The sequence below is a fragment of the Xiphias gladius genome, chromosome 18, assembly GCF_016859285.1.
Source record: "Xiphias gladius isolate SHS-SW01 ecotype Sanya breed wild chromosome 18, ASM1685928v1, whole genome shotgun sequence".
NCBI lineage: Eukaryota > Metazoa > Chordata > Actinopteri > Istiophoriformes > Xiphiidae > Xiphias > Xiphias gladius.
Genome location: NC_053417.1, coordinates 30,464,158 through 30,492,031, shown reverse-complemented (window position 1 = coordinate 30,492,031; position 27,874 = coordinate 30,464,158). Strand labels below are relative to the sequence as shown.

At 39.1% G+C, this 27,874-nt stretch overlaps 1 protein-coding gene across 12 annotated transcripts in view; it reads right to left on the bottom strand.

Annotated features, from left to right (window-relative positions):
• Positions 1 to 6: 6 nt before the first annotated feature.
• cdk16 (cyclin-dependent kinase 16) overlaps positions 7 to 27,874 on the bottom strand; it is a 31,403-nt gene continuing 3,535 nt past the window's right edge. The window contains exons 2-22 of one of the 12 annotated variants that reach the window (XM_040152110.1): positions 25,589 to 25,690; positions 24,766 to 25,179; positions 24,149 to 24,353; positions 23,613 to 23,857; positions 23,107 to 23,303; positions 22,826 to 22,909; positions 20,074 to 20,226; positions 16,830 to 16,948; positions 14,835 to 14,963; positions 14,597 to 14,653; positions 10,747 to 10,861; positions 9,280 to 9,374; positions 9,031 to 9,093; positions 8,033 to 8,156; positions 6,478 to 6,598; positions 6,152 to 6,249; positions 5,938 to 6,043; positions 4,732 to 4,774; positions 4,525 to 4,615; positions 4,365 to 4,439; positions 7 to 3,468 (exon numbers count right to left, since the gene is read on the bottom strand). In XM_040152110.1, coding sequence (XP_040008044.1) covers positions 3,431 to 3,468; positions 4,365 to 4,439; positions 4,525 to 4,615; positions 4,732 to 4,774; positions 5,938 to 6,043; positions 6,152 to 6,249; positions 6,478 to 6,598; positions 8,033 to 8,156; positions 9,031 to 9,093; positions 9,280 to 9,374; positions 10,747 to 10,861; positions 14,597 to 14,653; positions 14,835 to 14,963; positions 16,830 to 16,948; positions 20,074 to 20,226; positions 22,826 to 22,847 — 1,449 coding nt within the window. In that variant the 5' untranslated portion in view covers positions 22,848 to 22,909; positions 23,107 to 23,303; positions 23,613 to 23,857; ... (1 more) ...; positions 24,766 to 25,179; positions 25,589 to 25,690 and the 3' untranslated portion in view covers positions 7 to 3,430. The other 11 variants (XM_040152105.1, XM_040152112.1, XM_040152106.1 and 8 more) reach the window with 11 other exon arrangements.

Sequence of the window (27,874 nt, the reverse complement as noted above, 5' to 3'; positions counted from 1 at the left end):
TGCCTGTTTAACCCAAAAAAGTCAGACTGTGGAGTTTTATTAGTTTCACAGTAACTGCTGGTTTTAACCCTTTAGTCTCCGTACTGACAATTAGAAAAACAGGAGTGTGAGGTGTTAGGTGTTTACATGTTTAGTTTCCATTCATCAGATATAAGCAACCTGCTCCTGAACCAGATCTACTGACTGATCTGGATCAACTTTTTACATCACTTCTTGTTTCTAAAAATCAAAAATCTAGACCTCTGAAGAGATGGCTAATCTCTAGTTTCAGATCTTAATGCTGTTTTTTCTGCTGTTGAACAGCAGTTGAGGAACAATGCAACACTGCAGCGTGCAGATTAAAAACTCAGATTATCTCTAATAATCAGTTGCTCTGTACACATTATTACTGTAAACTCATTCAAGTTTAAAGTACTGACCACATCTAGTTTGTAGTTACATTCAACAGTCATTCATTAACACACACTCAGCATAAACTTGTGACACTTCACTGTAACTCTGCCCATTATATCACTTTGACACATTTCATTCACAAAAACAGAGTGTCTGTTTGATTCACAGAAACACAGAAAACACTCTGAACTGTCAGAAATATTCTCTGACTTACTAGAACCCCCTCCACTTTTTGTTTTATAACTTTGAATCTCAGTGGATTTAATTAAAATGTTTTCATGATGAGCAACAGAAAAAAATATTTTAAACTCAATCTTTAAAACACTACACAAACCTAAATTATTTAAACTATTAAACACAATAATGGATTGCAGAGGTTTTCCTACTGTGACATTTTCCTGTTTCTGTCAGATATTTAACACTTTCAAAATATTCTCCTATTTTTTTCTCTGATTGCTGTTTTGAACTGGACACACAAATTATTCAGTATTTTAGACTTGTAGAGAAGTTTTTCTTCAGTTTGATTAGAGTTCTGCCGATCAGCATCACGTTGATCCACTGATATACAGTAAAATAATAAAATGTGTTTTTTATATATTGTATATTTTTAACCTCTCACATACAAACATGTACATGACATTTTTACAGCAGATTAAAAACTCAGATTCCCGAGTCAAACACACTCTGATCAATCATTATTGTCTTCTGATCAATATTTTCCTATTGCTAATATTTCTTCACATCTAAAAAAAATTCACAACAGCAGTTTGTTTAAAAAATGTTAACGCTTGTAACTGGAAAAAAAAAACCTAAAAAAATTCTAAATGTTTTTCAGAGAAATCACAAAGATTATCTGAAGGAACAAGAATCTGAAGAAAAACTACCGGAAACTGATGAACTGCAGATAAGCCCCACCCACTGACACCTGGACTCTGAGCAGGTGAGATTAAAACTTCTTCACAAGTCTCTGAATCGGTTTAAAATGTTGGTTTAAAGTTGGTTTCCACACAGACACAACTTCTGTCACATGTAAATAAAAACACAACAAAAAAGTTTGTTCTGCCTAAAAAAAAAAAAACTGATCTGAATTTCTATTTAAGTACAGATTTAAACTGACAGGAAGTGGAAAAAAGTCTGAAATACCCCTATTCCTAACCCTAACCCTTCGAAACATCTGGAATTTCCAGTGAATTCATCAGATATGTGACAGAAACTGACTGACAGATGCATGACGACTGTCGACTGAGTGTTGGTGCATTTTCTCGGCTTTGAAACAAAACCTTGAGGTATTTTTGAAGCAAAACTTATCAGTAGGAGCAAAATTTGATTTTGTTTGTGAAGCTCTGACTGGAGCGTTGAGTGGGTCTGTGTAGAGACAAACAGAAAACAACTCACTGTTATTAAAACTAAACCAGTCAATCAGAGCCCTACACTGACGGATCATACGGTTCAGTGAGGTGGGGGCAGTGATGTCACTGAGGCTCTGGTTTCATAACATCGTCCTCTCCTGATTCCCAACAGTCTCAGTGATAAAAACAAGTTGTTGACCACCAATTAAAATAAAAACTATAAATTAATTCATAAATGCAATTCCTGTTAAAATACATGTGTCTGTGATAAACAGCACATAGAGAGAAAAGCTGTGCTGACTCACAGCTGTTCACTGCAGATTTACAGTATTACTGTGTAATATTTACAGTACTACTATATTTTTTCGGTATTAGTATTTATATTAACAGTACTACAGTATACAGACTGAGTGTACGACACACATGCAAAACAGAAGAAACCAGTTTCATACTTTCAGAATAAAACAGTGAAATCTTGTTTTCTGCAGATTTGTGTTAAAATAAACATGATTTATCCTGCAGGCTGTTAGTTTCAGTCTGTTTTATAGTAACACTGTATTGTATTGTAGATACTGTAGTGTAAATTTAGTACTTTACTATGGCAGAAACACAAACAGATTATAAAGTTATTTTAACTCTGAAGAGCTACATTTTAAAAACGTCCATCAGCCTTTCCTGTAAAACTAGTTTATTTAAAATGAAACCTGCTATCTGTTACTGCAGATATAATTCTTATGTACAGTTTATACTCTGTTCTGAATATAAAACAGGTTGAAAATCAATCCGTTTGTCTGCAGAGCTTACTGTCTGACCGGATGATAAATTCTGTTTAAAGTTCTGCTTTCACAAAACAAATGTAATCTTAATTCAGGTCATAATTTAAGGTATTAATCTGTTTACTTTGTTACGAAATGAGAATTTTTACAGACTTTCCTGTTGTGTGATGTATTTCTATTACTTTTAAAATATGTGCAGCTGCAGCCTCAGAGAATAGAGTCACACAAACTTCTGTCACCTGTGACATCACCAGTCTGAATGACTGTGATGCCATTTTGTTTAGTATGACATGATGCTTCTCTGTGAAAGTGAAAATGGGTTAATTCGAACAGTGCCTCTACAGACACTGCAGGTGTTCATACAGGTGACTCCTGACTGTTTCCAGGTGTTGCTGCGACAACAAATCTTAACAGAATTCCTGGTTTTCCAGGATCCTGTTAAGAGCCTTATTAAAAACTTGATTTTTAATGTTTTAAATCTGTGTAGGTAAAATGGAAGACAGAATTCACTCCAACATCTGTTCAGGAAGCTTTAAACCATTCACTTATTCATTCATTTGTTCATTTCTTGATGTACTGAGGAGAAGCTCTACGCTGTTCTCCAATTGGTCAGGGTTAACCTACTAACCCTAACCCTAACCCTAACCCTTGGCAACTGTGATTCATTATTGTGTCTCTCATTTTCTTCTTCTTCTCTTGAGAAACAATCATTGAAGAGTTCAGTCAGTTTACTTTTTCTATTGTTTTACTTCCTGTTAACCAGCAGCGGTTCCTTCTCCAAAAAAAAATCAACACTCGTTGTCCTTTTGGTTTCCTTTTGTCTGTCCTGCAGCAGACCCCGCCCCCTGATTGTGCCAGAAGAGCAGACCCTGCCCCCGATGATGTCATAAGCACAGAGCCCGCCCAATGATGTCAGAAGAGCAGACTCCGCCTCCTAGTCGGACTGTTTGCTGAAAAGAACAAAAAAACTTTATTTTAAATCCACAAGTTGACAAACAGCTTCGTCTCAGATTCAAACTTTACTCTTCATTTTAGAAGCAACAATCTCACCTGAAGGTCCACTCAGGAGCTGTTCTGGAGCTTTCAGCAATATCAAATAATCTTCCTCCACAGATGGGGCTACCCTGTTGCATGGAGGATGAACTTTGGGATATGATCAAAAGCTCCAGAACAGCTACTAAATGAACCTTATGATGAAAGTGTTTCATCAGCTCAGTTGTTCATAAACACAATATTTGGACAAACTGACCAAATGTTTGAAATCTAAATGGCTACTTTGTCGCCTGAAATATCTAAACTTAATAAAGGTTTAAGTTATTTTAGTTATATAAAGCTGAAAAGTATCAGTAAAGTTGCAGTTTAGCCAGATGGAACCCATTGTTTCCCCGAAGGCTTGGACCACTTCTGGTGTAGCAGTTCTTGCATGTTTACTCTATTTGTATGTGGCTTCATATTTTTATGTGTTTTTTGTATTTGGAGGCGTTTCTATTAATGTTTGTGCTTTCTCTCTTGTACTATATGTGGCCATCGCAGTTTTCCCTTCACGTGTATCTTGTCCAGCAGGACTGGTGAAAAACCTGTATAGAGGGGCCAGGTACACCGGATCTCTCTTGTCCTACTGTTCTCAGCAGCAGCAGCCTGAGACCAGCCTACTTGTCAGTTATGTCTTTGTGTGGGCTGATGAGTCTGGTTCTCCCATTTCTGTCAGGTTTAATGTCTCGTTTTGGTTTAGGTCTGACAGTCACTGTCTGGTTGGTCCGGGTTGGCTTCTCTCCCTTCTGTTAGGTTTGGCTGGCCCTTCCACCAGCCAAACCTAACACCTAACACCTGTGTGTGCATTTTTTACCTGGATTAGGGGTAGCTGTTGGTCTTGTTGTTTCTTTTTCCAGTTGAATCTCTGGCAGACTGAAGATAGACGTTGCTGAAACAATCACAGTGACTTTGTGATGGCACAGTACTCAGTGACATTACAGAACTCAGGGGTCAAAGCTCATGTTTAAACTTACTGTCAGGAAGTGACATCACTCTGTTTCCAAGACTACTGAAGTAATGATGATTCATCGCCTCGTCTGCAGAGATTCTCTTCTTCCCTACAAACTTATGTTTAAATAAAGTTTTAATTTAAACTTTATTGTCCAGTTATTGGTGAAAATGTTTTTTTTATTCTCTTAATTATGATGATTTCACATCATGCCTGTGAGACGTTTACTGACCTGCAGAAACTTTGACAACAACTCCACTCCTTCAGTGCTGAGCCTGAACACACACACACACACACACACACGCACGCACGCACGCACACACGCACGCACAGACACACATCTTGTTATTTGGTGCATTGAGCCTTTAATCATTCTTGATACTTTACTATATCTCTCACGTTAAAGTGATTAAACCGGCGGCAGCATTAATTATCTGAAGAAAAATGTCCCTAATTAAGACCATTACTGTTAATATCCAGTAGACTGTGTCTTTAATCCACATGTAAGGTGTCAAAAGCACTCTCATCAAAATAGACTGTGCCCAAATTAAAATGCAAAGACAGGGTGTCCTTCCTGTGTGAAAATATACCACTGCAGAACATTTAAATGAAAAATTAGATAAAATAAAAAGAATTATATTATATAGAATTATTATTATATATTATATTAAATGAAAATAGGCCTATCCAGTGTGTCCCACTGGTTGAGAATTTACATGTGGTGGTGGGTGGCGCTGTGTTAGACCAATGTCCTTACACACGGCACCTACTCGCTGCTTTTCTGGAGCTGTCCAGGTTTAAAGGTGAAATGGGACATATATGAGATCCCGGCTGAGGGCTGTTGTGTTGGAGTTTTCCTCAGAGAACTAGAGGGTTGCCTCTATGTGACCATATGTTGCTGGGCAGAAGAATCTGACACTTCTCCCACGTGATTAACAATGTAGAGATCTGGAGGGAGGTGACTGATAGGAACGGTCTGCCTGATCTGACCCTGAGTGGTGCTTTGTTATCATATGTGATGGATTGTCCATGACAAACATCATGTTAGAGCATTAGGTGGCTCATTAGTGCATCTGGTACCAGGACACCTGAGGTCGTTAACCGAAATAGTCATATCATTAGATCTGTGACTGCACGTCATGGACCCTCAGGTAAAGACAGGAGCGCAGCCTCCACCTGATCACCATCTGGACACACCAGGACAGACCTGCTAAATTCAAACAGGTAGTGCTCGTGACTTTGGAAAATCTGGGGGAGGACTCTGTCTGATGTTTAAACTACCAAAAGGGTTAGGGTTAGGTTTGGGGACATGAAGTCTGAGTGGTACATGTTCAAATCCTCCATCGTGGAGGCGACTGCTCGAGTCAGAAGGTCATCAGTGTAGTACTGTTGTGTACCTGTATGTAGTTGTGTACCTGTTTGTTATACTGTTGTGTACCTGGGAGTATGGTTACTTAGTCTCTCTGCTCTGTATTGAGGGTAGTTGTACGTAACAAACTCCTCATTAGAACTGATCCCAGGCCAGCTCTGTTCTGTGGGAGTACCTGTAGGCAAAATACACAGAATATGCATCAAATGCTTAAAGTATACATAAATACATCAAATACATGGGTTTTTATCAATGAAAATAACAGAAGCTGATTGGTTCTCACCCAGCAGTTTGAAGATGAAGTGAAGCTCCTCCTCAACTGTGGAACCAGGAAAAAGAGGTCGACCCGTTGTCATCTCATAGAAAATACAACCAACACCCCTGCAGAGACAGACAGTTTAGAGAGACATAAAAACAGCTTAGAGAGACAAAGAGACAGTTTAGAGAGACAGACTGATCAGATGGTCTGATATTTGTGAAATATCTAGGACTCAGATCACATTCAACACAGAGGAAAAATGTTTGTTGTCGGTTGGTCACAGCATTTCAGTCAACCTTTTGTAGTAGTAATACTACACTATACTACAGTAATAGTGCTACAGTACTGACCACATGTCGATGTGAGTGGAATAGTCAGTGCTGCCCAGCAAGATGTCTGGTGGTCGGTACCATAGCGTCACCACCTCGTTAGAGTACGTCTTCGTTGGGATCGACTTGGCTCGAGCCAAACCTGAATCACACACAACACCGCAATTACATCAACGCTATGTCTACAACACAGTGACAACATTAGTGACATCATTACATTACATTCATTTTCGAGACATGTTTGTCCGAAACAGCTTAATTGAACTCATTCATCGTCCACAGGAACAATAGTAGATGTCATCAAAAACTGGAAGTGCCGCCATCATGAAAAAAAGCCTAAACACAAATATAATGTTCAGACTGCTGTAGTACTTTGGCTTTTTAAGAGATGGGTGTAAAAGGGTGTGACATGTACTATAAAAGGCATTTTTCAGCCTGTGGAGGTCTGTGGATGAGTAACACTAACTGGTTTCAGAGGTCTGGGGACTAATTGCACGGTTTAGGGAACAGTTTAGTGACTCATTGCAGAGGTCAACAGCCAAGTTTAGGGGTCTGTGGATCTGTAGTAGATGTCTTGGGACTAGCTGCAGATCTGTGAAGACTAGATGAAGAGGTCTGGGGACTAGTTGAAGAGGTTTAGGAAATCTTGCAGAGAGCTGGTGGCAGACTCGAGGGCTCCGGTGAAGAGGGAGTTGCAGTTGTCCAGGTGGGAGATGACAAGTCCTGGATGAGCACCCGAACCACATCTCCAGTGAGGGGATGGCTGGAGTGAGATACTTTTTATTTATATCTCATCAACTGGAGCTCTGACAGGAAGATTATCATTCTGACCTATTGGTAATTTTGGAACATTTAACACCGGCCAACCGTGTTGGACTGAAGCACAAGGAGTTATTTAAAATGACACCATTATTCACTTTAATGTTTACATGTACACACATCCTGTCCATGTTAACACATGGTTGGTAGCAAACATGTTCGGTTGCAATGGCAGTGCATGCAAATACAGCGACCTTTGGGACCAAATATTTCAGTGCTTGTGTCGTCTTCAACTATCCAGTGTGAAGTGAAGAGCTGGCGGTGGACTATGGGTTTAAATCCACAATGAAAGGTGCACAAATGTGGTTGTGTCCAAACACTGTTCTCTGCTTTTGGAGTTTATGGTCCTGCAGTGTCCGCCATACCATCTGCAGAGTTCACCTATTGCTATTGTGGTAGTCTACCTCCAAGAGCTGTACAGCCGCATCATTGATCATCACACCCCGATGGATTTTTCATCATCGATGTTGAGTTCAATCTTGCACATTTAAAGACTGTTTTGCCGAAATTCCACCAACATGTCAAGTTTGCTACAAGAAAGGACAATACACAGGACCTTGTTTACATCCAAGTGGTTGCTGCTAAAGTAAGTGACTCTTACCCTTAAGACTGTGTGGTGTTTATCTGTTGTATGTTGCATGTCCACGAGGAATGACATTTAATTTCCCTGTATTTATGCCAAGCATACGTATGGAAATGACAGTAAACCTCAACCTGAACATGTCTGTTAAAACTATCAGTAAACAGATGGACTCACCAAAATCTGCCAGTTTGAGCTCTCCTCGTTCATTGATCAGCAGGTTTTGGGGTTTCAGGTCTCGATGGAGAACTTTCCTGCAGTGACAGTACGACAAACCTCGCAGCAACTGGAAAAGAAAGAGCTGAGGATAGAAAAACCAACCCAGTTATTGGAGAAGAGTTAGTGGAGAAAAGCTACTAATAAAATGGACAAAACCAGAAAAAAGATTGGAGAACAAAGAACTGATGAGAGAAAAAAAAGTATCAAGAACTCCAGGTAAATTGTTCAGTCATTACACAGCTTCAGATCAAAATAAATCAAAATAAATCAGAATAAATCCAGTTCAGAGCTACTGTTTGGATTCAAGTTAAATTAAATTTTACAACACCCTCAACAAACCAGCTTCTTTTAAATATGTTATTGTCTGAGGGGCTTTCTTCCCCCTTAAGTCGACTTCTCAGGTAGAGCGTCCTGATATGTGTTTTATGTTAAAATATATCAGACCTGCAGCTCAGATGTGGCCTGGCTGGATCTGACTCTGGTAGGCTGGAAACCATTTATTTATTGATTCACTAATTTTATTTCACCGCCCCCTGCAGCTACGTATTTCCACAGTGAAACCAGAAAGAGTGACGAATGAATGAAGTCAGAAAACCCTGATTATACTGTGACAAAGTCTCTAGTGTTGTTGGACTGCTGTTCTGCAGGTGAGCGACAAGCGTAGCTAAAAATCACAGCTGTGAGCAGCACGGTGCACAACATCACATTATATTCATCACCACTGCACTCACAGCTCAGATGATTTTACTTAAAGCCTGTTAACAGGTGAAATGTAACATTTTTATCATGTTACATGTTACACGTTAAGTCACGTGTTACATGTTAGTTAAATCAATGCTGCCACATCAGTCAGTAATGTGAAATGTAAATGTGTTGTGTAGAGCAAATAAAGACATACAATCAGCGGTATCAATAGTGTTGATAGTAACACATGAATAAATGTGAAGTTTTCTCACTTTGACGTTGTGAACATGGATCATGCTTCCACAGTCGTCGAGGTACTGTTTCAGATCTTTGTCCTGAAAAACGCAATAAACACACACATTAACACAAATACAGAAAACACAATAAAATACCATTCTAGGCTCAATGCACTAAAGAAGATGTGTAATGTTTGTATGTGTATATTAATGTGTGTGTGTGTGTGTGTGTGTGTGTGTGTGTGTGTGTGTGTGTGTGTGTGTGTGTGTGTGTGTGTATCTCACCAGGTACTCAAACACCAGTGTGAGGGATTTCTGCGTGTGGATGATGTCATGAAGCGTGACGATGTTGGCATGTTTCAGATCCTTCAACAGAGACACTGAGGGAGAAATTACACACATTAATAAAAACATTAATACACAGAGAAACAAAATAGTACAGTAGTACTACTGATACTGTAGGAATACTATACTATGGTACTATTGGTTACAGCAGTAATACTGACTACAATATCAATACCGATACTGTAGTACTAGTGACTACTGTAATAATACTAATACTGTAGTAATACTGCCTACTGTAGTAATACTGACTACAGCAGTAATACTGATACTGTAGTGATACTCATACTGTAGTAAGACTGACTACAGTACTAATACTAGAGAAACAGTTACTACAGCAATAATACTGACTACAGTAGTACTACTGATACTGCAGTAATCCTGACTACATAATTAATACTGATATTAAGAAATACTGACTACAGCAATAATACTGACCCCAGTAGTAATGCTGATTCTTTAGTAATAATGACTACAGTATTACCAATAATAATACTAAAGTAATAATGCCGGAGTATTATAATTCTATTATTAGTATTAGTACTGCAGTTCAGTATCAGTGCTGTAGCATTAGTAATGTAATATAGTATTAGTGCTGTAGTATTTGTACTGTAATTCAGAATTAGTGCTGTAGTATCAGTACTGTAGTACAGTATTAATGCTGCAGTAATAGTACTGTAAGACAGTATTAGTGCTGTAGTATTTGAACTGTAATTCAGAATTAGTGCTGTAGTATCAGTACTGTTGTACATTATTAGAGCTGCAGTAATAGTACTGTAATACAGTATTAGTGCTGTAGCATCAGTAATTTAATTTAGTCTCAGTGATGTAGTATTTGTACTGTAATTCAGAATTAGTGCTGCAGTATCAGTACTGTAGTACAGTATTAGTGCTGCAGTATCAGTACTGTAATATAGTATTAGTGCTGTAGTATTTATACTGTAATTCAGAATTAGTGCTGTAGTATCAGTATTGTAATTCAGAATTAGTGCTGCAGTATCAGTACTGTAGTACAGTATTAGTACTGCAGTATCAGTACTGTAATATAGTATTAGTGCTGTAGTATTTATACTGTAATTCAGAATTAGTGCTGTAGTATCAGTATTGTTGTACAGTGTTAGCGCTGCAGTAATAGTACTGTAATACAGTATTAGTGCTGTAGTATTAGTAATCTAGAACAGTATTAGTACTGTATTATTAGTAATGTAATTTAGTGTCAGTGCTGTAGTATTTGTACTGTAATTCAGAATTAGTGCTGTAGTATCAGTACTGTAGTGCAGTATTAGTGCTGTAGTATCAGTACTGTAGTGCAGTATTAGTGCTGTAGTAATAGTACTCTAGAACAGTATTAGTTCTTTAGTATCAGTAATTTTATACATTATTAGTGCTGTAATATGATTACTGTAGCACCTTCTCTAATGGCAGTACATGGAGCTCCTTCTTCATGTTCCAGTCGAATTTCCTTCAGAGCCACAAGATTTTCAGTCAGTTTACTGCGACCTTTGTACACTGTGGCATAGGTCCCCTACAGACAGACAAGCAGAGAGAGAGACAGGTGAACTTGAGACAGGTTAGACAGACAGGTGAGAGACATGTGGGAGGGAGAAAGGTGAGAGGAAGATAGGTCAGGCCCAGACAGGTGAGAAAGAGTTGAGACAGGTAAAGAGAGACATCCAATCTCTTATCCAGCTCCAGGTCCTGCTGTCAGTGAACTAACAGATTAGTCACTACACGAGAGGACAGACCAGAACCATAGCTGAGGACCTGCACTTTTACTATTCAGACTGCTCATCTTTAATAGTTGGTTTTATGTTAATATTTGTATGACTTTTAAGGATCCAGGATCCCATGGGGTACAGACTATAATTTCTTCAAACCTACTCAACTTTAAACGCTTACTGCTCTGACATACATGCAGCCACAGACTCCATTCAAGCTTTAAAATGATCAAAATAATTTGATCTTTCAATGTTGAACTGCATCTGCTAAAACATTGTTTAGATTACGAAATTTTTACCTCCGAATGAAGGGTTTGACAGTTTTTTGAGATTTCATCAATGTCATGTGAACTCCTATGAGTGTGAAGTAGTGGTTTTTGGAGACCAGAAAAAAATCTCTAAACTGCTCTTGAACGCACAGATTTATCTCCATAAGCACATAATCAGCATCAAAATGTAGCCACAAGACTCCTCTCCCTAACAATGTAAAGATCTAACTCAACTGAGGTTTTGTATTTGAGGTTTTAACCTTAACTGATAGGTAACCCACCATCAAGCTCTCCTTCACTGCAACAGAAACTGCAGGTTGACTTTTTTCTCAGCTTCCCAATTCTTAAAATTGCAATATGTTCTTCTGTATTTGGACTGTGGAAGCATGCTATATATTTTCATGTTCAGCTACTCAAGCTTTAACTAAATATACCGAAAAATACCTAAACCGAAAAGCTTTCTGCTGGAGGAAAACACACTTCTTCAACAACAAAATTTGAAGCTGTGAATTCAACAGTGGTTCATATCAATGGCTCAATTTACCATTAAGGCTCCATTTTAGGGTGGAAGAGGTTCTGAGTTCGATCCCTGGCTTGGGTAAGAGTGTTGTTTGGACAAAACTTCCAACTTTCACAAAACTTTGTGGTTCACACGGGTCTACAGTGTTGGCGTTTAAAGAGTACCACCACAACGTTGAGTTCTTCCTAACTGCCATTGTCAGTATTAAACTGTGTAATAAACCCATGTGTTTCCTGTCCTTATAAATTTAATGACTGTGTACATGAATATCAGTATTCATCAGTAGTCATATGCTGCTTTTTTATTTGGTTGACTTCTTAGTGTCACTCCAACAGTGGACTAGACTTCACAGATTTTCAAATTTACAAGCAAAACAGTGGTGTACAGCCATTTGTGGTCATCGAGTGCCCTTTATTGGTGTATTGGGGGCATTTCATGTCACTAAGAGATCAGATTAGTAAACAAACAAGTGTTGTGGGAGTCATTTGTGTAACTGCACTCATAAGCAAGCATGTTCTAAATTAATTTCATCTAAGCGTCACCAAACTTGGTACATGCCTTTTTTGGACAACCCCAAACACTTCCCACATGTTTGATTTTAGATATCATGTATTGTTTTTCCATGATTGGCTAACAAACTTTTGTGGGTGTGGTCAAATCAATTCAACCTGCTATGACTTCTGAATGCTTCATCCACTTGCAACCAAATTTTGCTCAAGTGTACAGACTAGTGCACAGTTTTGCCACCTGAGGCAACTATGGTGAAAAAACTACATTTGCCTATTACAAATCGCTACTACTCCGACTTAGTAATGGCTAGAAACATAGTTCAAATTTTAAAATGTCAAGCATGTCAGTGCTGTGTAAGCTTGTAAACAGCTTGTTGATATCTCTTATAATGAATGAGTAATTCATTTTCTAATGACGAGTGCATAAAATCACTAATATCTCAAAAAATGTAAAGGCTACGGAGTTGAAACTTGACAGATAGCTGGCCCGCAGTGAAATGCTTCATACAGTCAAAAATTGTTGTACTGTGTGAACAGTTATTGATGGTGAAGCTGCAAGCAAGTTGCAGAAGCTGCAAGACAGCTGCAGCAGCTGCCAACTGCCCTGGATACACACCAAGCAGCAGGTACTCTCAAAATTTCTGCCTATTATTCTTCTTCTGTACATTTTTGTGGCACGCTACTAGTCCTGTACACTTGCAGTTAGAAACATGGTTCCAAAGCTAAAATGTTAAGCATGTTTAGGAGATAGCTGCAGTGACTTTTGGTGGTGTTATCTCTAATGGTTGATTTTATATGAATATTAAAATTTAAAAAAAAATGGTTTTCTATGGGGAATAAGCAAAACACAATGAAATATGATGAAACATGATGAATATCTCAAAACTGTAAAGGCTGCAAGACTGAAACCTGGCAAAGATCTTCCCCATACTTCAGTGCTGCGCATATTCAAAAATATTAGCGATAGCGACACCATGTAGTGAGAAATTAGCTAACAAATTATGCAAAGTGTTTTGGCTAATATCTCGGCAATCACGAGGTGTACAAGAAAATTTATGGTGTCTATCAATTCAGTGGATGATGCCTAAAAGATTGATATAGGGTTAGGGTTAGAGTCCATTTGCGTCATAAATTTTTTTCCACAATTTTGAATTGTTTGCTAGACATACATTTGACTCCCTATCTAATATCTTTGACCTAGGCTTCAACAAACTTCATACATACCATGTTTGGATAACCCCAAACACTTCCCACGTGTTGATTTGAGATATCATGTATCATTTTTCCATGATTGGCTAACAAACTTTGTGGGTATGACCAAATCAATTCAACTTGCTACAAATCTTGACATTTTCATCCAATTGCAACCAAATTTGGCTCAAGTGTTTCATGCAGTTTCATCACTAGGGGGCACTATGGTAAAAAAAAACAAGCTGCAAGTGCTGACAGCAATATACTGCATTTTCTTCGCTTGCAGAATGTAGTTCATTTTATTGTTATTTTTATTCTCATTAATTGTTATTGCTATCATTGCTGCTGTTATTATTAATAACATTATTACAACTATATGTATCACTATTATTATTATCACTATAACAACTGAACACAACAGTATATACAGCTGTTCCTGGTCTTTCTCTCTTCTTTTTCTCTCCTCTTTCTCATCTCTCTGCCATTTCTCTCCTGTCAACCTAACTGGTAAAGGCAGACGGCCGCCCACCCTGACTCCAGTTCTGTTGGAGGTTTTTTCCTGTTAAAGGGATATTTTCCTCTCCATTGTCACCAAGTGCTTGCTAATGGAGGGAACTGTTGGGTTTCTTTCTTTAATATCGCAAGGTCTTGACCTTAATCTGTAAAGTGCTTTGAGATAATATATGTTATGATTTGGTGCTGTATAAATAAAATTGAATTGAACTGGATAAAATGGTTAGCTCCATGGTCAAACTAGACGCAGCTACTGAGAGGATAAAGAACCAAATCAACCCCATCATGGATAAACCTGGTTCACCTCCTATTGTGTGATGACCTGGTCACAGTCTCACATGTCAGACTTCAGTGTTTGTGACACTGACAGACTCAAAACTCATGGAGAAGACACAAGTCTCAGTGGAAGCTGTAGTGTTTTGTGTTCAGATTTGTTTTTGTCTTGGTATCAAACTTATTAAACAGCTTGAGATGAAAACAGACAAACATCCATCTCTGTTCTGTTTACATCAACACAAGTACACTCAGGCGTGTCCTCACCTCTCCCAGTTTGTCCAGTTTGATGTACGTCTCCAGCTTCCCAAAACCAATCTCTGACTGCAGACACAGAGACAGATAATCAGAGACAGACAGAGAGAGGGCGACAGTTAGAAACAGACAAAGAGGAGATGTAATCTGCATTGAGACACCAAACACAACATAAACTGCCACATCATGCATAATAGAAATACAATAGAAACAGAGTAAAATCAGGTAGGATAGAAGCAGGAAGATGTACCAGAGATACTCTGCGCAGCCGCCTGCTGATTGGCTGCTCAAACAGAGCTGGACCAATCAGATTAAACTTCTCCAGGTAATCATCTGGAAGACGAATGTCAGCTGGTAACGAGAGACGTTTATTAATGTCCTGAAACACAACAGACAGACAGAGAAAACAGACAGACAGACAGGAAAGTCAGATAGGCAGGCAGGCAGTCAGGCATGCAGGCAGACGGACAGACAGACAGGAAACAAAGAGAGAGGGATAGACACATTAAGATAATAATGACTGCATTAAATAACAAACAGGGTTAATCTGAAAGAGATTATTTAACTTCATTCTGAACAGTAACATTATTTTATGTCATGTTAAATCAAAGCAGGTGGTTGTCGATTGATCTTCTGATTAATCTCTCAATTAATTAATTAGTTGTGAACAATGCCATAGTATTGTGAAGTTCCAGGTGTGGAAGATAGGTGCACCTTTTTCGAGCCCACTGTAGTGCGCTTAAATTGATAAAACACATATGAAGGGATTTCCAAAAAAAAGACTCCTCAGATATATGACAGTTTCTGAAAATATATTACCTTTATTTAATCAGGTAGCCACTTTGAAATCTAGATCTCTTACTCAAAAGAGACTAGAGTACAAATAAACTAAGTGTTCAAGGGAAATTATTTTTCAGTGTCACTGTGCAAAGGTTGTCTTCTTATTCAGACAAGAACAAACACATTGAGATACCAGTGCAGATGGCAGGCATATCCGGCCAGTCAGGCTGCTTTGAGCATACAAGTATGATTTGTATGATGTGGCAATAGATACAGGCTACAAAAGGGAAAGAAGAGACACCCATGTCCCGTTCTTAGACTTAGCCAACGCCTTTGGTTCAGTGCCACATAACCTGCTGTGGTCTGCATTCAGTTTTTTTCCATATACCAAAATGTGTCATAACCTTGGTTAAATCCCGGGTCTCCTTTTTTTCACATACAACAGAAAAGAACAACAAAGCCTGGCAGCCAGTGGAGATAGTCTCATGGCAGGGTTTACCATCTCCAATGGCTTGATATTAAAAGGCTTCAAATCAGTTGTAGGAGGAGAGATGACTCTTTCTGAATCCCAGGACAAAGTTATCCAAGCAACTGCACCAACTACTGCAGCAGCAGGAAGGAAGTGATGTCCAGCTGAGTAAGTTCAGCAGGACAAAGCTGTACTCAAGCATGCTGACATTGTTGGGAAATTGCAGTCTGGGCTTTTTGTACTCTGCACCAAACAGGAGTAAAACTGGTGAAAGAAGATAGTGAGATATGCCAAGGCAGCGTCTCAGTCAGGGATAGGGACATGGACAGTGGACAAGCTGGGAAACATTGAGAACAAGGGAAATAACTGTGAAGTAATGTGGAAAAGGGAAGGCTATAAGATTAGATTCTTAGGGAAAGTGATTTATTATGCACTCCCAATTACTAGAAACCTGAACAGTGGCTTGGTGAAGAGTCAGCTTGTCCAGTTGTGGAACAGCAGAAAACCTCAAATAAATCATTTCATCCTTCAAAAAAAGCCTGAATCACAGAAGAGAGAGCGCGAGAAAGAGAGAGAGAGAGAGACCTTATCAAACGAGGAGATAAAAAGTTGAATGCAAATTCAACACTTGGAATTAACTCCAGACCTTGCATCTGCTTAATTTGTCATGAAATAACGATGGAACAGGCCAAACCTGGCCATGAAACTGATTGTCAGTCAATTGTCCAATTACTTTGAGCCTTTGAAAATGAGGGACTATGTATAATGGCTGTAATACCTTAAATCACATCCTAATGGCTTTGGTTCAAATCCATATGGTAGTGTACTGAGGCAAAATTACAAAAATTGTGTCACTGTCCAAATACTTGGGTACCTAAATTTATGTTACTGTGTGTGTGTGTGTGTGTGTGTGTGTGTGTGTGTGTGTGTGTGTGTGTGTGTGTGTGTGTGTGTGTGTGTGTGTGTTCGTGTATGTGTGTGTAACTGTGTGTGTACCTCAGTAGAGATCTTTTTGTTCCTCAGTCTTACTCTAACTGGACTCTGTACGTCATCTGAAGAAGAAGCCAGATCACTTTCTCCATCTGAACTCATCTTCACATCCTCATGGACAATCTCTGAAAATATACACACATATAGTCACACACAGTAATATAGAGTAATATAAAATGAACACAGTCATACATAATAATACACACATAAACACAGAACATGAAACACATCATACAGCATCAGCAGTACAGTATACAGTACTTAAAGATTTTTTGACTAACATGATTCATGACACCACAGTTTAAATTATAAGATCCGTTATTGTGCATCACTTTCAGTGTGTTTCATATACATATATGTACAGTCAAGACTGGAAGTATTTGGATAGTTACACATTTTTTGTTTTTCAGGCTCTGTGCTTCAGCACATTCAATTAGAAATAAAATAATGGATACAACATTAAAGTCACAAGTCTAAGCTTTACTGAATAGGTTTACATCAATATAGAAAGAACTGTGTGGGAGATATAGCCCTTTCAACGCATAGTGCCCAAATTTTAGGGGTTCAAAAGTAATTGGACAGATACACATGAAGTCAAACAAAATAATATTTAATATTTTCTGGAAAATCCTTTGCAATGACTGCCTCAAGTCTTTGACCCACAGACATCACCAGACACTTTTTCACTTCCCTTCTCTCCCATAGCTCCACGGCAGCCAATTTAAGCTCTTGCTTGTTGTGGGGTCTCTATGCATTTTGTCTTGTCTTCTCTAAGTGGAATGCTGCTCAGTCGGACTGAGATTAGGTGACTGATATTCTAGGATATTTTACCTCTTTACCCTAAAAAAGCTCTCTTGTTGCTTTGGCCGTATGTTTAGGATCGATGTTGTCCAATGAGTTTTGATGCATTTGACTGAATCTGAGCACACAAAATGTTCGTGTATACCTCTGCATTCATCCTGTTACTTCCTTTCAGCTATCCGCTTGAATGGTCGACTGAACGATTAAATATTACTACCCTCACTAGTCAGCACCAGAGATACTGGTCTGTTAAACTAATTATTAATATCTTATTAATGCACAACGCTGGTTAACTGCCACTAGCTGGGGCTGCAGCCCCCATCTCCTCACGCTAGTGCCTGGATGTTAGAAACAAGAAAGGGGGAAACTGGGACTGATGACATCCCCTAAAACCAGCGCGGTTTGGAAGTGTTATGATCAAGAAAATGAAAAGAAGGTTGTACGTAGGCTGTGTCAGAATAAACTGGCATATAACCACTCGACCGGAGCAACTCAGCATAGGCATGTGGACTCAACCTGCAACGAAAGAGAGCTGCTGTTGCTAGCACCACTAACATTAGCCACACTAGGCAAACCAATACGACATTCAGTGTTTCCCATTAATTTCCTAGACCTAATTCCCCACCAGTCTAACTTGTCCCACCACATTTTCATAATGAACCGAGAATATTTTTACACTTCTCATAATAACTTAAAAGATCTCTGACCTGATGTTTTGCGCTATTGCTTCATTGTAGGGATGTGCACAGTGCATTGATTCCCCCAGCCCCTCCTCTCACTCGCTCTCTCACAAAAACATTGACAATGGACCACGTGTCACAGTTGGATTGCCCACTAGGAGAAATCCCGCCACATCTCTGGGTCGTTGGACCATCATGAGAACCCTGACTACACTTAAATTTCCATGTAATTGACAGGGAAATTAGTTGTTAGGAAAATACCCACTTCTATCACTAATGAATTCATCAATAAATGTCAGTGTGCCACTTCAATTGGCAGCTATACATGCCCAAGCCATAACAGATCCACCACGTTTGACAGATGAGGTGGTGACTTTGGGTCATGAGCTGTTCCTTTTTTTACTCACACTTTCCTCTTTCCATAATTTTGGTAGAGGTTGATTTTTTTTTTTTTTTTTTTTTTTAATCAGTGCATAGAACTTTGTTCCAGACCTCTACCAGTTCCTTTTTGTGTGTTTTTGTAATGTGCAGCATGGCCTCTCTTTTATTGAGGTACCAGTGGTTTGCATATTGTGGTGAATCTTCTGCAGTTATGGTCATGATTCTTCTCCTGATCGTTGAGAAAGAAACATGTACACCTACATCCTGGAGAGCGTTCTTGACTGGCTGTGCAGTCACCACGCAAATGATTTTCTGCTCATCCACAAGACTTGTGTCCCTTGGTCTACCAGCTCGTGTGCCATTTTCTGGTTTTCCTGTACACACCTGCTTTTTTAGACTGTACCCAACTGCTGATTTTGGCAAACCAGCTACTTTTTATATCTCTGATAGATTTTTGCTTTTTTTTAGCCTCATTATTATCCTTTTTACTTGCATGGTCACCTATTCATTCCACCTATTGACAGACACCTACGCCTAAATCTAAGTGGCAACTCTTAACTCTAATTCAACACTTAGCCACATATGCGCTTTTTTTGTACATGAACATTTGAAACGTCACAAAACTGCCCAAGAAACATTCCGTAGCCAAGTGTCCAATCACTTTTGAACCCCTACAATTTTGGGAAATATGTGTTTAAAGGGCTATATCTCTCCCACATTCCTCTCCGTATTGATGTAAACCTACTCAAATTAAAGCTGAGACTTGGCACTTTAATGTAGTATCCATTACTTTATCACGATGCTGGGCTCAACATCATGATGACTGTCAGCCATCGACAATGGATGATGCCATCGTCCATCGGCCCAACCCAAACGCATATGTTTTTTAGTATTGTGTAGTTTAGATGTTTAATTTAACTTAATTCATTTGAACAGTCTGATCAGTTAAGACTACAAGTGGATGACAGGGACAAAATTCATACTGTGACAGCTGTTTCACCAAAAACGACATGTATAAATAGTAGAGGATTATAGTATTAGTGCCCAGTCCGGCAGTGAGGTTGTACTGCTACATAAAATTATTTGCAGTGTTGGTATCCAGTCTTTTGATATGGTTATAGTGGTATAGAGTATATATTTGCAGAATAGGTACACAGTCTGTTGGTGTGGTTGTAGTACAGTAGTATATATTTACAGTATTAGTACCCAGTTGTGTACTGTGGTTCAAGGAAGAGCTCAGGCTGTGTGCGAGGCCTCAAGGTTTCATCAGTGAGCTGCTGTATGACTGTGAATGTAGTATTTGAAGACATTTCCAGTATTACTGCCCAGTCTGGTTGTGTGGTGCAAGTAGTATAGTATTTGTACACATGTATTTGCAGTAATAGTACCCAGTCTGTTGGTATGGTTCAGGTAAGAGCTCAGGCTGCGTCCAAGGCCTCGAGGTTTCCTCAGTGAGCTGCTGTACGACTGAAGGAGTGACTGAACAGAAGAAGAGGAACCTCGAACCTTCAAACCAGCAGAAGAAGAACGAAGAGATACCTCTGAGGAGGTGGGTGTGTGTGGTGGTGGGGGTTTAAAGTAGGATGGAGGATGGTGATTGGTTGATTTAGAGAAAAAAGGGAGGAGAGAAGAAAAAATGGTTACAGAAGATAGAAAATAAAAGACAAAAATAACTGAGAGCAGCAGATTGAATTACTGATTGACTGGCAGGTCCAAAAGACAAGTAATCATAACCACAGATCAAACCAACCAATCAGATCAGATAGTAGAATCAGGCAGAAACATTTCTGTCTGTAAGGAATCAAAGCATTGACTCTGATGCTTTTTAAATTAAACTTTACTGACTATTTATTTCACTGACAGTTCACACAGATCCAGTCACATCTGAAGTTAAAGCCAATAAAGCCAGTACTAGTCTGATGTGTCTCTGAGCAGCTCTACTGGAGCAATTGGGGGTTCAGTGCCTTGCACAAGGGCACCTTAGTAGTGGTAATGATCAATCTTTTCCTTTCATCAGATTTATCCTGCTGGTTCAAGAGTCGAAATCAGTGACCGTCCAGTCACAACCTGCTTCTCTAAACTGCAGACGCACCTGTGCTCCTGAGCTGCAGAGAAAATTGAGCTCCCTTTGTTTAGTTTATACTCACATTCAGAAAATAGATCACAGATCAGACAAGTCTGCAGCTGATGCAAATTCCAGGCACACTGAACCTGTTGCCACATTTTGGAGGTTCTGTTCATGACCGAGGTTACAGATAAAGTTTTTCAGAATGTCTCCATGCACCGTTTGATAATCAGCTGATTCACACCTGCTGAGACACCTCAAATACACATAAACTGGTTAACCTGTCCATGCTGCTACATACCAAACAGTGTATCTGTATGGAAAAATGGAGCAACACAATCCCCTGGTGTCGGCTGGCAGCTCACTGTGTCCCGGGTTTAATACCAAAACTGGTCCCAGTTTAACACTAAAACTGATCCCATTTTAACAGTGGAACTGGTCCCAGTTTAACACTGGAACTAGTCCCAGTTAAATCCACTGGGATTTTATTCTTTCCACCTGAGTGGTCCCGGTCCCAGGATTGGGCTATATCTGTTCAAAACACAACCCGCAGCAACCATTTTGAGACGGTCGCTGAGTGTGTGCTGCCATTTTTCAAGAAGGTTAGAAGTTGATGCTTCAGAATATGTAAACAAAACATGTGCGGTGTAAAGTATGCCTTACTAGTAATTTTTCCCCCAACACAAGATGTTTGGTTTCATATTAAACGAGAATGTCTTGCCGTTCTAACCAAACAAATCAAAATATGACCAACACAACTGCTAAAGCCCAGAGGAAATTAAGAAATCAAACTTCACGTTTAGAAGCCACACAGACAAAATTCTACATTTCTGTTGTGGTTCTTCATCAAAAACATGTTTATATCGTCAAAATGATTGAAATCAGTGCATTACCTTCCTCTATAGCAATCCAGCCCACAGATACACTTTCCCACTTATCCATAACTGAGAGGAGGATGAGTTGTGTGTTGAGGGTGAAAACCTTCATGAAGAACTCACAGAATTGTGTGCCCTCTGCTGGTTATACAGGTGTATACACCCAAAATAACTTCAAACCTCATACGAGCTCACAGTGAGACGTTTCCAGTCAGTGGGCACATGTTCCTGTAGCTCCGAACATTGTTGATTTACCGGCATGTGTAACGGAGAAGCCCTCAGGAACAGACGTGGGTTGTGAAGCGATTTTGACCTAGTGGCCAAGTTGCCTGTTTATGGCCCTTGTACAATAAAGAATACTCAATTTGGAAGTCAAAGTTAAATGTCTAATTATTGTATTGTATGCAGAGAGCCATTAGAAATGGAAATCGAGATTTTACAGTTAGATTACTTGTATGGAGGCAGAAAAGCTCTTTGGCACACTTGGCTCTCCAAATGGCTATAATGGAGAGGCCGCCCAGTACTACTCTGACTAAAATGGATGTCGCATTGCTGTGCTTCCTTTCTTTCACATCAGCTTTTTGGGTGAGTTCCAGTTTAGGATTTTTTGCTCAATAGCTCCGGTGTCAACTCTCCAATTTATACGGATGTGATTGCCACCCAAAAAAAACACAAACTATTACATTTCATTTTTATATTTTTAATAAATGTGTAGCATGCAACCATTTACAACTCATTGAAGGCCTCGATTTTTTATGACTCTTTAGCCTTTGCAGTACACTCTTTTAGAGCCTGCAGACGACTCTCCTGGAATTTGCATCTGGCACTAACAGTGCTGCCACAATGCCATCTTTTGCCATTTTTGGCGACTGTTGCACTCACAGAATGATAAGGCCATTTGTTCAGTTCTTCTTTTTCCCTGAGCACAGCTCTGTACCTTTGGCTTGATAGTGTGACATTTCTGCACAGCCATACTTTAACAGGACTGTCCTTTGTCTTCCAGGAGTAATGGTGAATGGCCGACACCTGCATGGCTTTCAGCTTGTATTTGACCACTTGATAGAGGAGTCATATGTCTCCACACTTAGGTTGGTAGCTTTGACTTGCAGAATGTTGGACATTATACTGAACGCTGATTCCACCTGTGGACCATGAAATCGGCATAGTGCAGACAGTGCATGCTAGCAGAATGCTGGGTACCTCTGGGTCTTCCTAACAGCATTCCACAGTGAATCAACTCATGTCTCCTCTGTCATCTGAGGCAGAGACATGTCACTTGCATATCTAGGTTGAGAAACAACAGGTTTAGCTCATTATATTTGGCAATAAAATAATTCCTTCCAAACAAGTCACATGATACAATTACTAGCAAAACAATCAAACTATTACTATTGATTTATTCAGAATGTAGCCATCAAAATTACAGTTAGTGTAAAATAACATGATCTTTGTAAATAACATATTTCAATAATTATATACACCTGTGTATTTCATGTAGAAACACAGCTCTCTCCAGTTCATTAAGCTTCACAGCTGCTAACATTTTCAGCAACTTCTAGAGAATGTGTTGACTTCCCTGTGCGTCCTGGTCCAAGCATGATACAGTCCTCAAGGTTGGACTGTCAAGAGGCAGTCTTGCTTTAAGATCACCTGCACAGCTAGTTTACGCTTGGATTACCTTTTATAGAGTACAGTTTAAGAAACAAGTAAGGACATACTGTATATGCAGAGACTGTTCCAAGGTAAGTCACTTAGGAAGTGTTTTTCATTTAATTCTAGAAATGCACATAGTAGAGTGTTTTTTTTTTTCTTATTAATTAATGAAATTTGTATGGTTAGGGTGTTAATATGTAATTCTGTTTTGTCTAAGATCAAAAACCATGTTAGAAATTAGTGTTTAATTGTGCTTTCGCATGCCCACCTCTGGGTGGACTGCATCCTGAGATGTCACGTTTTTATTGTTTACCTAAATAAAGCCATACCATACCTTTGTTTTGAGAGCCTTTACCACAGGGTTTTCCCTCCCTAGTTGGTCCAGGATGGATGAGACTTCAGGGCCAACAAAAGCGCTGCAAGATGGGCCTCTGCTAAGTTCAGGTTGAGCAACTTCATTTTTGGCCCAGAGATTCCTCCCCTTGCTGTAAATCAGGTGTTCCGGCTTGATGGAGCAGGATAAAAAAAACCCTGACAAGTCTTTCCTGCTCATTGTGGGGTTTATGAAACTGTGGGTATCTGGATTGAAAAAGCAGGACATAATGCTTAAGCATGGGAAGCACTGCTGAACAAAGGTGGAGCTCAAAGAGAGTTTCCCTGTCATCAAATAGCACCTTCAAAACATAGAAAAATATTTTCTCTCGCAGCAACGTACATTTAACAAGCATCTTGATAAAATAAAGAAAACAACAATAATAATGATAATAATAATATTGAAAAGCCAATAAGTAAATGTACTGTTTGAGTTTTAAAACAGTGCTTACTCCCCCAACCCATACAGCAACAGTTGGTGTTTGCCATTTTTCTCACCTTCTTGCAAATCCTGACCTTTCTAATCTTCCCCTCATTTGTGAAATTCTTGGACCCATTCCTTGCACAACTCCTTGATCCAGGTCCTACCTTCTTCCTCTTTGCCCTGCTATTGTAGAATAGCTTGTATGAGGCAAATGTCATGTCAACAGAGTTCAGCAAAGGCTTTTGAATCTTTAGCCAGCTGTTGGCAATTCAAAAATCCCTAGTGTGATTGACATAGGAAGACAATTCTTTGCAATAAATCTATGAAAGAGTCCCTGAAATACAGAATTTCATTAAACACCATACATCCTGACTAACATGATTTCCCAAAGTAAATTTACTATCATTATCAAAACCATTATTTTAAAGGGGTAGCCTAATCTGAAATCTCTTCAGAACAGTTAGGTTTTTTTTTGTTTTTTTTTAATCACAATATTTACATATCCATAAGAAGCAGTCTTATTCGCTATTTCTGGTCATTAATTCAAATCGGTAGATCTGTTTAAAATTGGTCCATTTCTACTTATGTTAGTATCTAAGTTAATAGCCAGCTGTTGGAAAAATTGTAAAAACAAAGAAAATAAGAAAAGATGACTGAAAAAGAGTTGATACAAAATCAGAAAAACACTTACTTGATCCTGTGCAACATGTTTGCATAGGGAAGGATTTTATCTGGGTTGCTCTGAGTTGTTGTGTGGAGCCGTAACAATAACTATCTGCTGGTGCAGATAATTATCTGCTGGTGCTTTCTCAATGCACATTTTCTGTTGTCAGATCTTCCATACTTTCACATGTTTTGGATGCTCCATATGTTTCCGGAGTGAAATCTTCCTACTTGTGACATAGTTAATTGGTTGGTTGCATATGTTGCAAATAGCCTTGCTTAGTTCCCTAATTTTGCTGAAGCAAATCAGTGAAAAGATCTTTCCTTCAACTTGGGACAGTCTCTTGCAACCAGCTCCATTAAAACTCGACTCTTGAGCCCCTCATCAATAGATTTTACTTCAGGGCTGTTCAGTACAAGCCTGGCCTTGAGTCCATGTAGGCTGGAAATCAAGAATAATAGAAAATTATCTTTAAAATGTAAGAATCATCAATTCCCTTCATTTGTTCTGACAGAAAACGGGATAAATTATCTCTAGTACTATAATTACATGAATAAAATAATCAATATCAAAATTAGGGTTGTGTATATGAGCCATTTATGATATTTATCAGAAGCAGCGGATAATTATTATGTCCGTTTTTTTGTTTTTCTTTATTTCTCATGCAGATTACCATCTAATGACATTTTTATACTTAGTACATGGAAATAAAGTAATGAAACAGACAACTTTGCTAATTACTGATTTTAAAAATAAAATAACATCAAATGTGTCACGGCCCTTTCCTACTCCAAGCCTAGTCTGGACAGGGTGAAAGCATTCCATTCTGCTAACATAACACATGACATACCTGCTGCTAGGAGAGAGCAGGGATGATAATTATATGCACTGTAGAAGTCCAAATCAGGGGCAGAGCAGGAACAAGAGGGCAAAGTAACTCACTGAGCCATGGCTAGAGGAAGATATGACACGGCACACAAGTGTGCGTAACAAGCGGACATTCACAACTTGGGAGAGCAAGCAGGGATTGTTGTTATACACTTTGGCAGAAGGTAGGTAGGCTACAACAGTTTTAATTTCTTTTTCCATATGTTTTCATGCATGAAAAGACCCAAAATGAACACTGTGAGTGGACTACTTGATTACTATAAGTGGATTATTTAAACAGCATTTGTATGGGAATGATTCTGTCCTCAGCTTTTTGATCCATATAAGTGGTTGATCACTGTAACCGTGAACACTATAAGCTGTTTCCACTGTATATTCCCACCAACATGATCACATGAGTCACTTTACAGATTTATTTTAACATTGGTTTTCCCCCAAAGACAGCTGACCAAATGTATGTATCAGCCAGCACTTAAAATCCTTACCAGACACTGACCATCTTGGATATAACATTACTTTCCAAGCAAATAAACTTATTGACAGTCTCTAGTCTTAGATAAAACATAAAACTTCACACATTGGGGTTTCGTTTTTTATTAGTATTACACCTGACAACCCAACTCTTTGCTATTACCATTACCAGGGATCAGTTGATATGTAGTTTAACTGTTACTTAGTTGCTAACGGTAGGTAAAGTTACTAGCCTACTGTTTCCCCATAGAATTATATGATTTTCCCAGTTCTAACCATTCACAAAAAAATTCATACAAAACATGCCATAACCTTTTATATAAGGACCACTTGAAAAGCAACAATTCATACAGCCAAATGTTGCATGTTGCTACCAGCTGGCTAGCTTATTAACTTAGCAGGCTAAGTTTGAAGGTATGTAAACACTAGTAATTTAGCTACAAAAAAACAGTGAAATAATGAGCAACATGGCAAGCCATGGGACCCTGCGATAAACAAAAATCCATCAATAAGTGATCATCTGATTAATCAATCAACAACAAAGCCAAAGTAGACCTGCATCTTAGACATCAGACATAACACAAAGAATAATCTTGACATACCTGAATTATCCCATATCCGAAATGGCGATCTTCTTGTCAACTGACAAGACTGAAAATTGCTGGGGTACGCGGCAGGTGTGGAATTGGGCAAGTTGAGCTCAAGCTCGATCAAAATATTCTCAAGTATCCCATATCCATAGAGCTCAACGTTGTTCATTTTGGCCTTACAGCTGTGGAGTTTTTACTAAAAAATAGCCTAGGGCTTGAGGGGTAAACTATTTTCTGCAGATAAACTCTCAGATTTCTGAATGAGACAAGGAGCACCCCTCCAAGAACCGCGACCTTATCATGGTGGAGGGGTTTATGCGTCCCTTACTGCTTTCACACATGCACTGCAACCCTGAACTTATCTAGACAATACCCAGAGGAGCTGTATGTGAGAATGCCAATCTTCCAATCAGTTGGACCAGATATTAAACCAGGGCTCCAGAGTGTGACCAAAATGGGCGCATATGCATTCGTGCGAGTGCATGATGATCACTGGGCTGTTTTGGTGTCCCTCCGGCATGGGTACTGCGTTATCCATTGTGTTTGAAAGAAGTACTTTTTCTTCTTCCTCAGTCGGTCTCTCCCTACTTGCACTCTGATGAAATGCACCAAACAATCCATTTAGGGTTAGGGTTCTCAGGGCAACTGAGAAAGCTAGTAGCACAGCTACTACCAGTGGAAAAGTTAGTCTGGGGCCCTATTTAACAGACTTTACCCTGCCAGCTCCCTAGTACAAAGTCTTGGGCCAATGTGAATAAAGCAGCTCCCTGTCCACAGAATTCACAGCTCACAAGTGGGCATGTTGATGACGTTTCTATCATGCCTCCTACATGCTCCACATAGGCGTTGCTGATATGAGCCACCCAGTCCTTAGTGAGCTGCATTCATTTTCTTGACAGGAAGTCAAAATGATTTTATTTGTTGGGCTCAGTCAGGGTTGTCCCTCGTCAATGATTCTGACCAACAGCCGAGGGTAGGAGAGTGTCTGGCTTGACAACCTCAGAATTGCTTCTCTAGGTTCTCTAGGACCAAGACCAGATTCAAGACCAGATCTAGAACCAGGCTCAGGTTTGGGTCCTCTGAGGGACTTGGTTGAGTTGACAAAATGTTCATAGATTTATAGGACAAACCTTATTCTGGATCAATAATCACGGATTGGATTTGATGTTCAGACAGAAAAACTGATT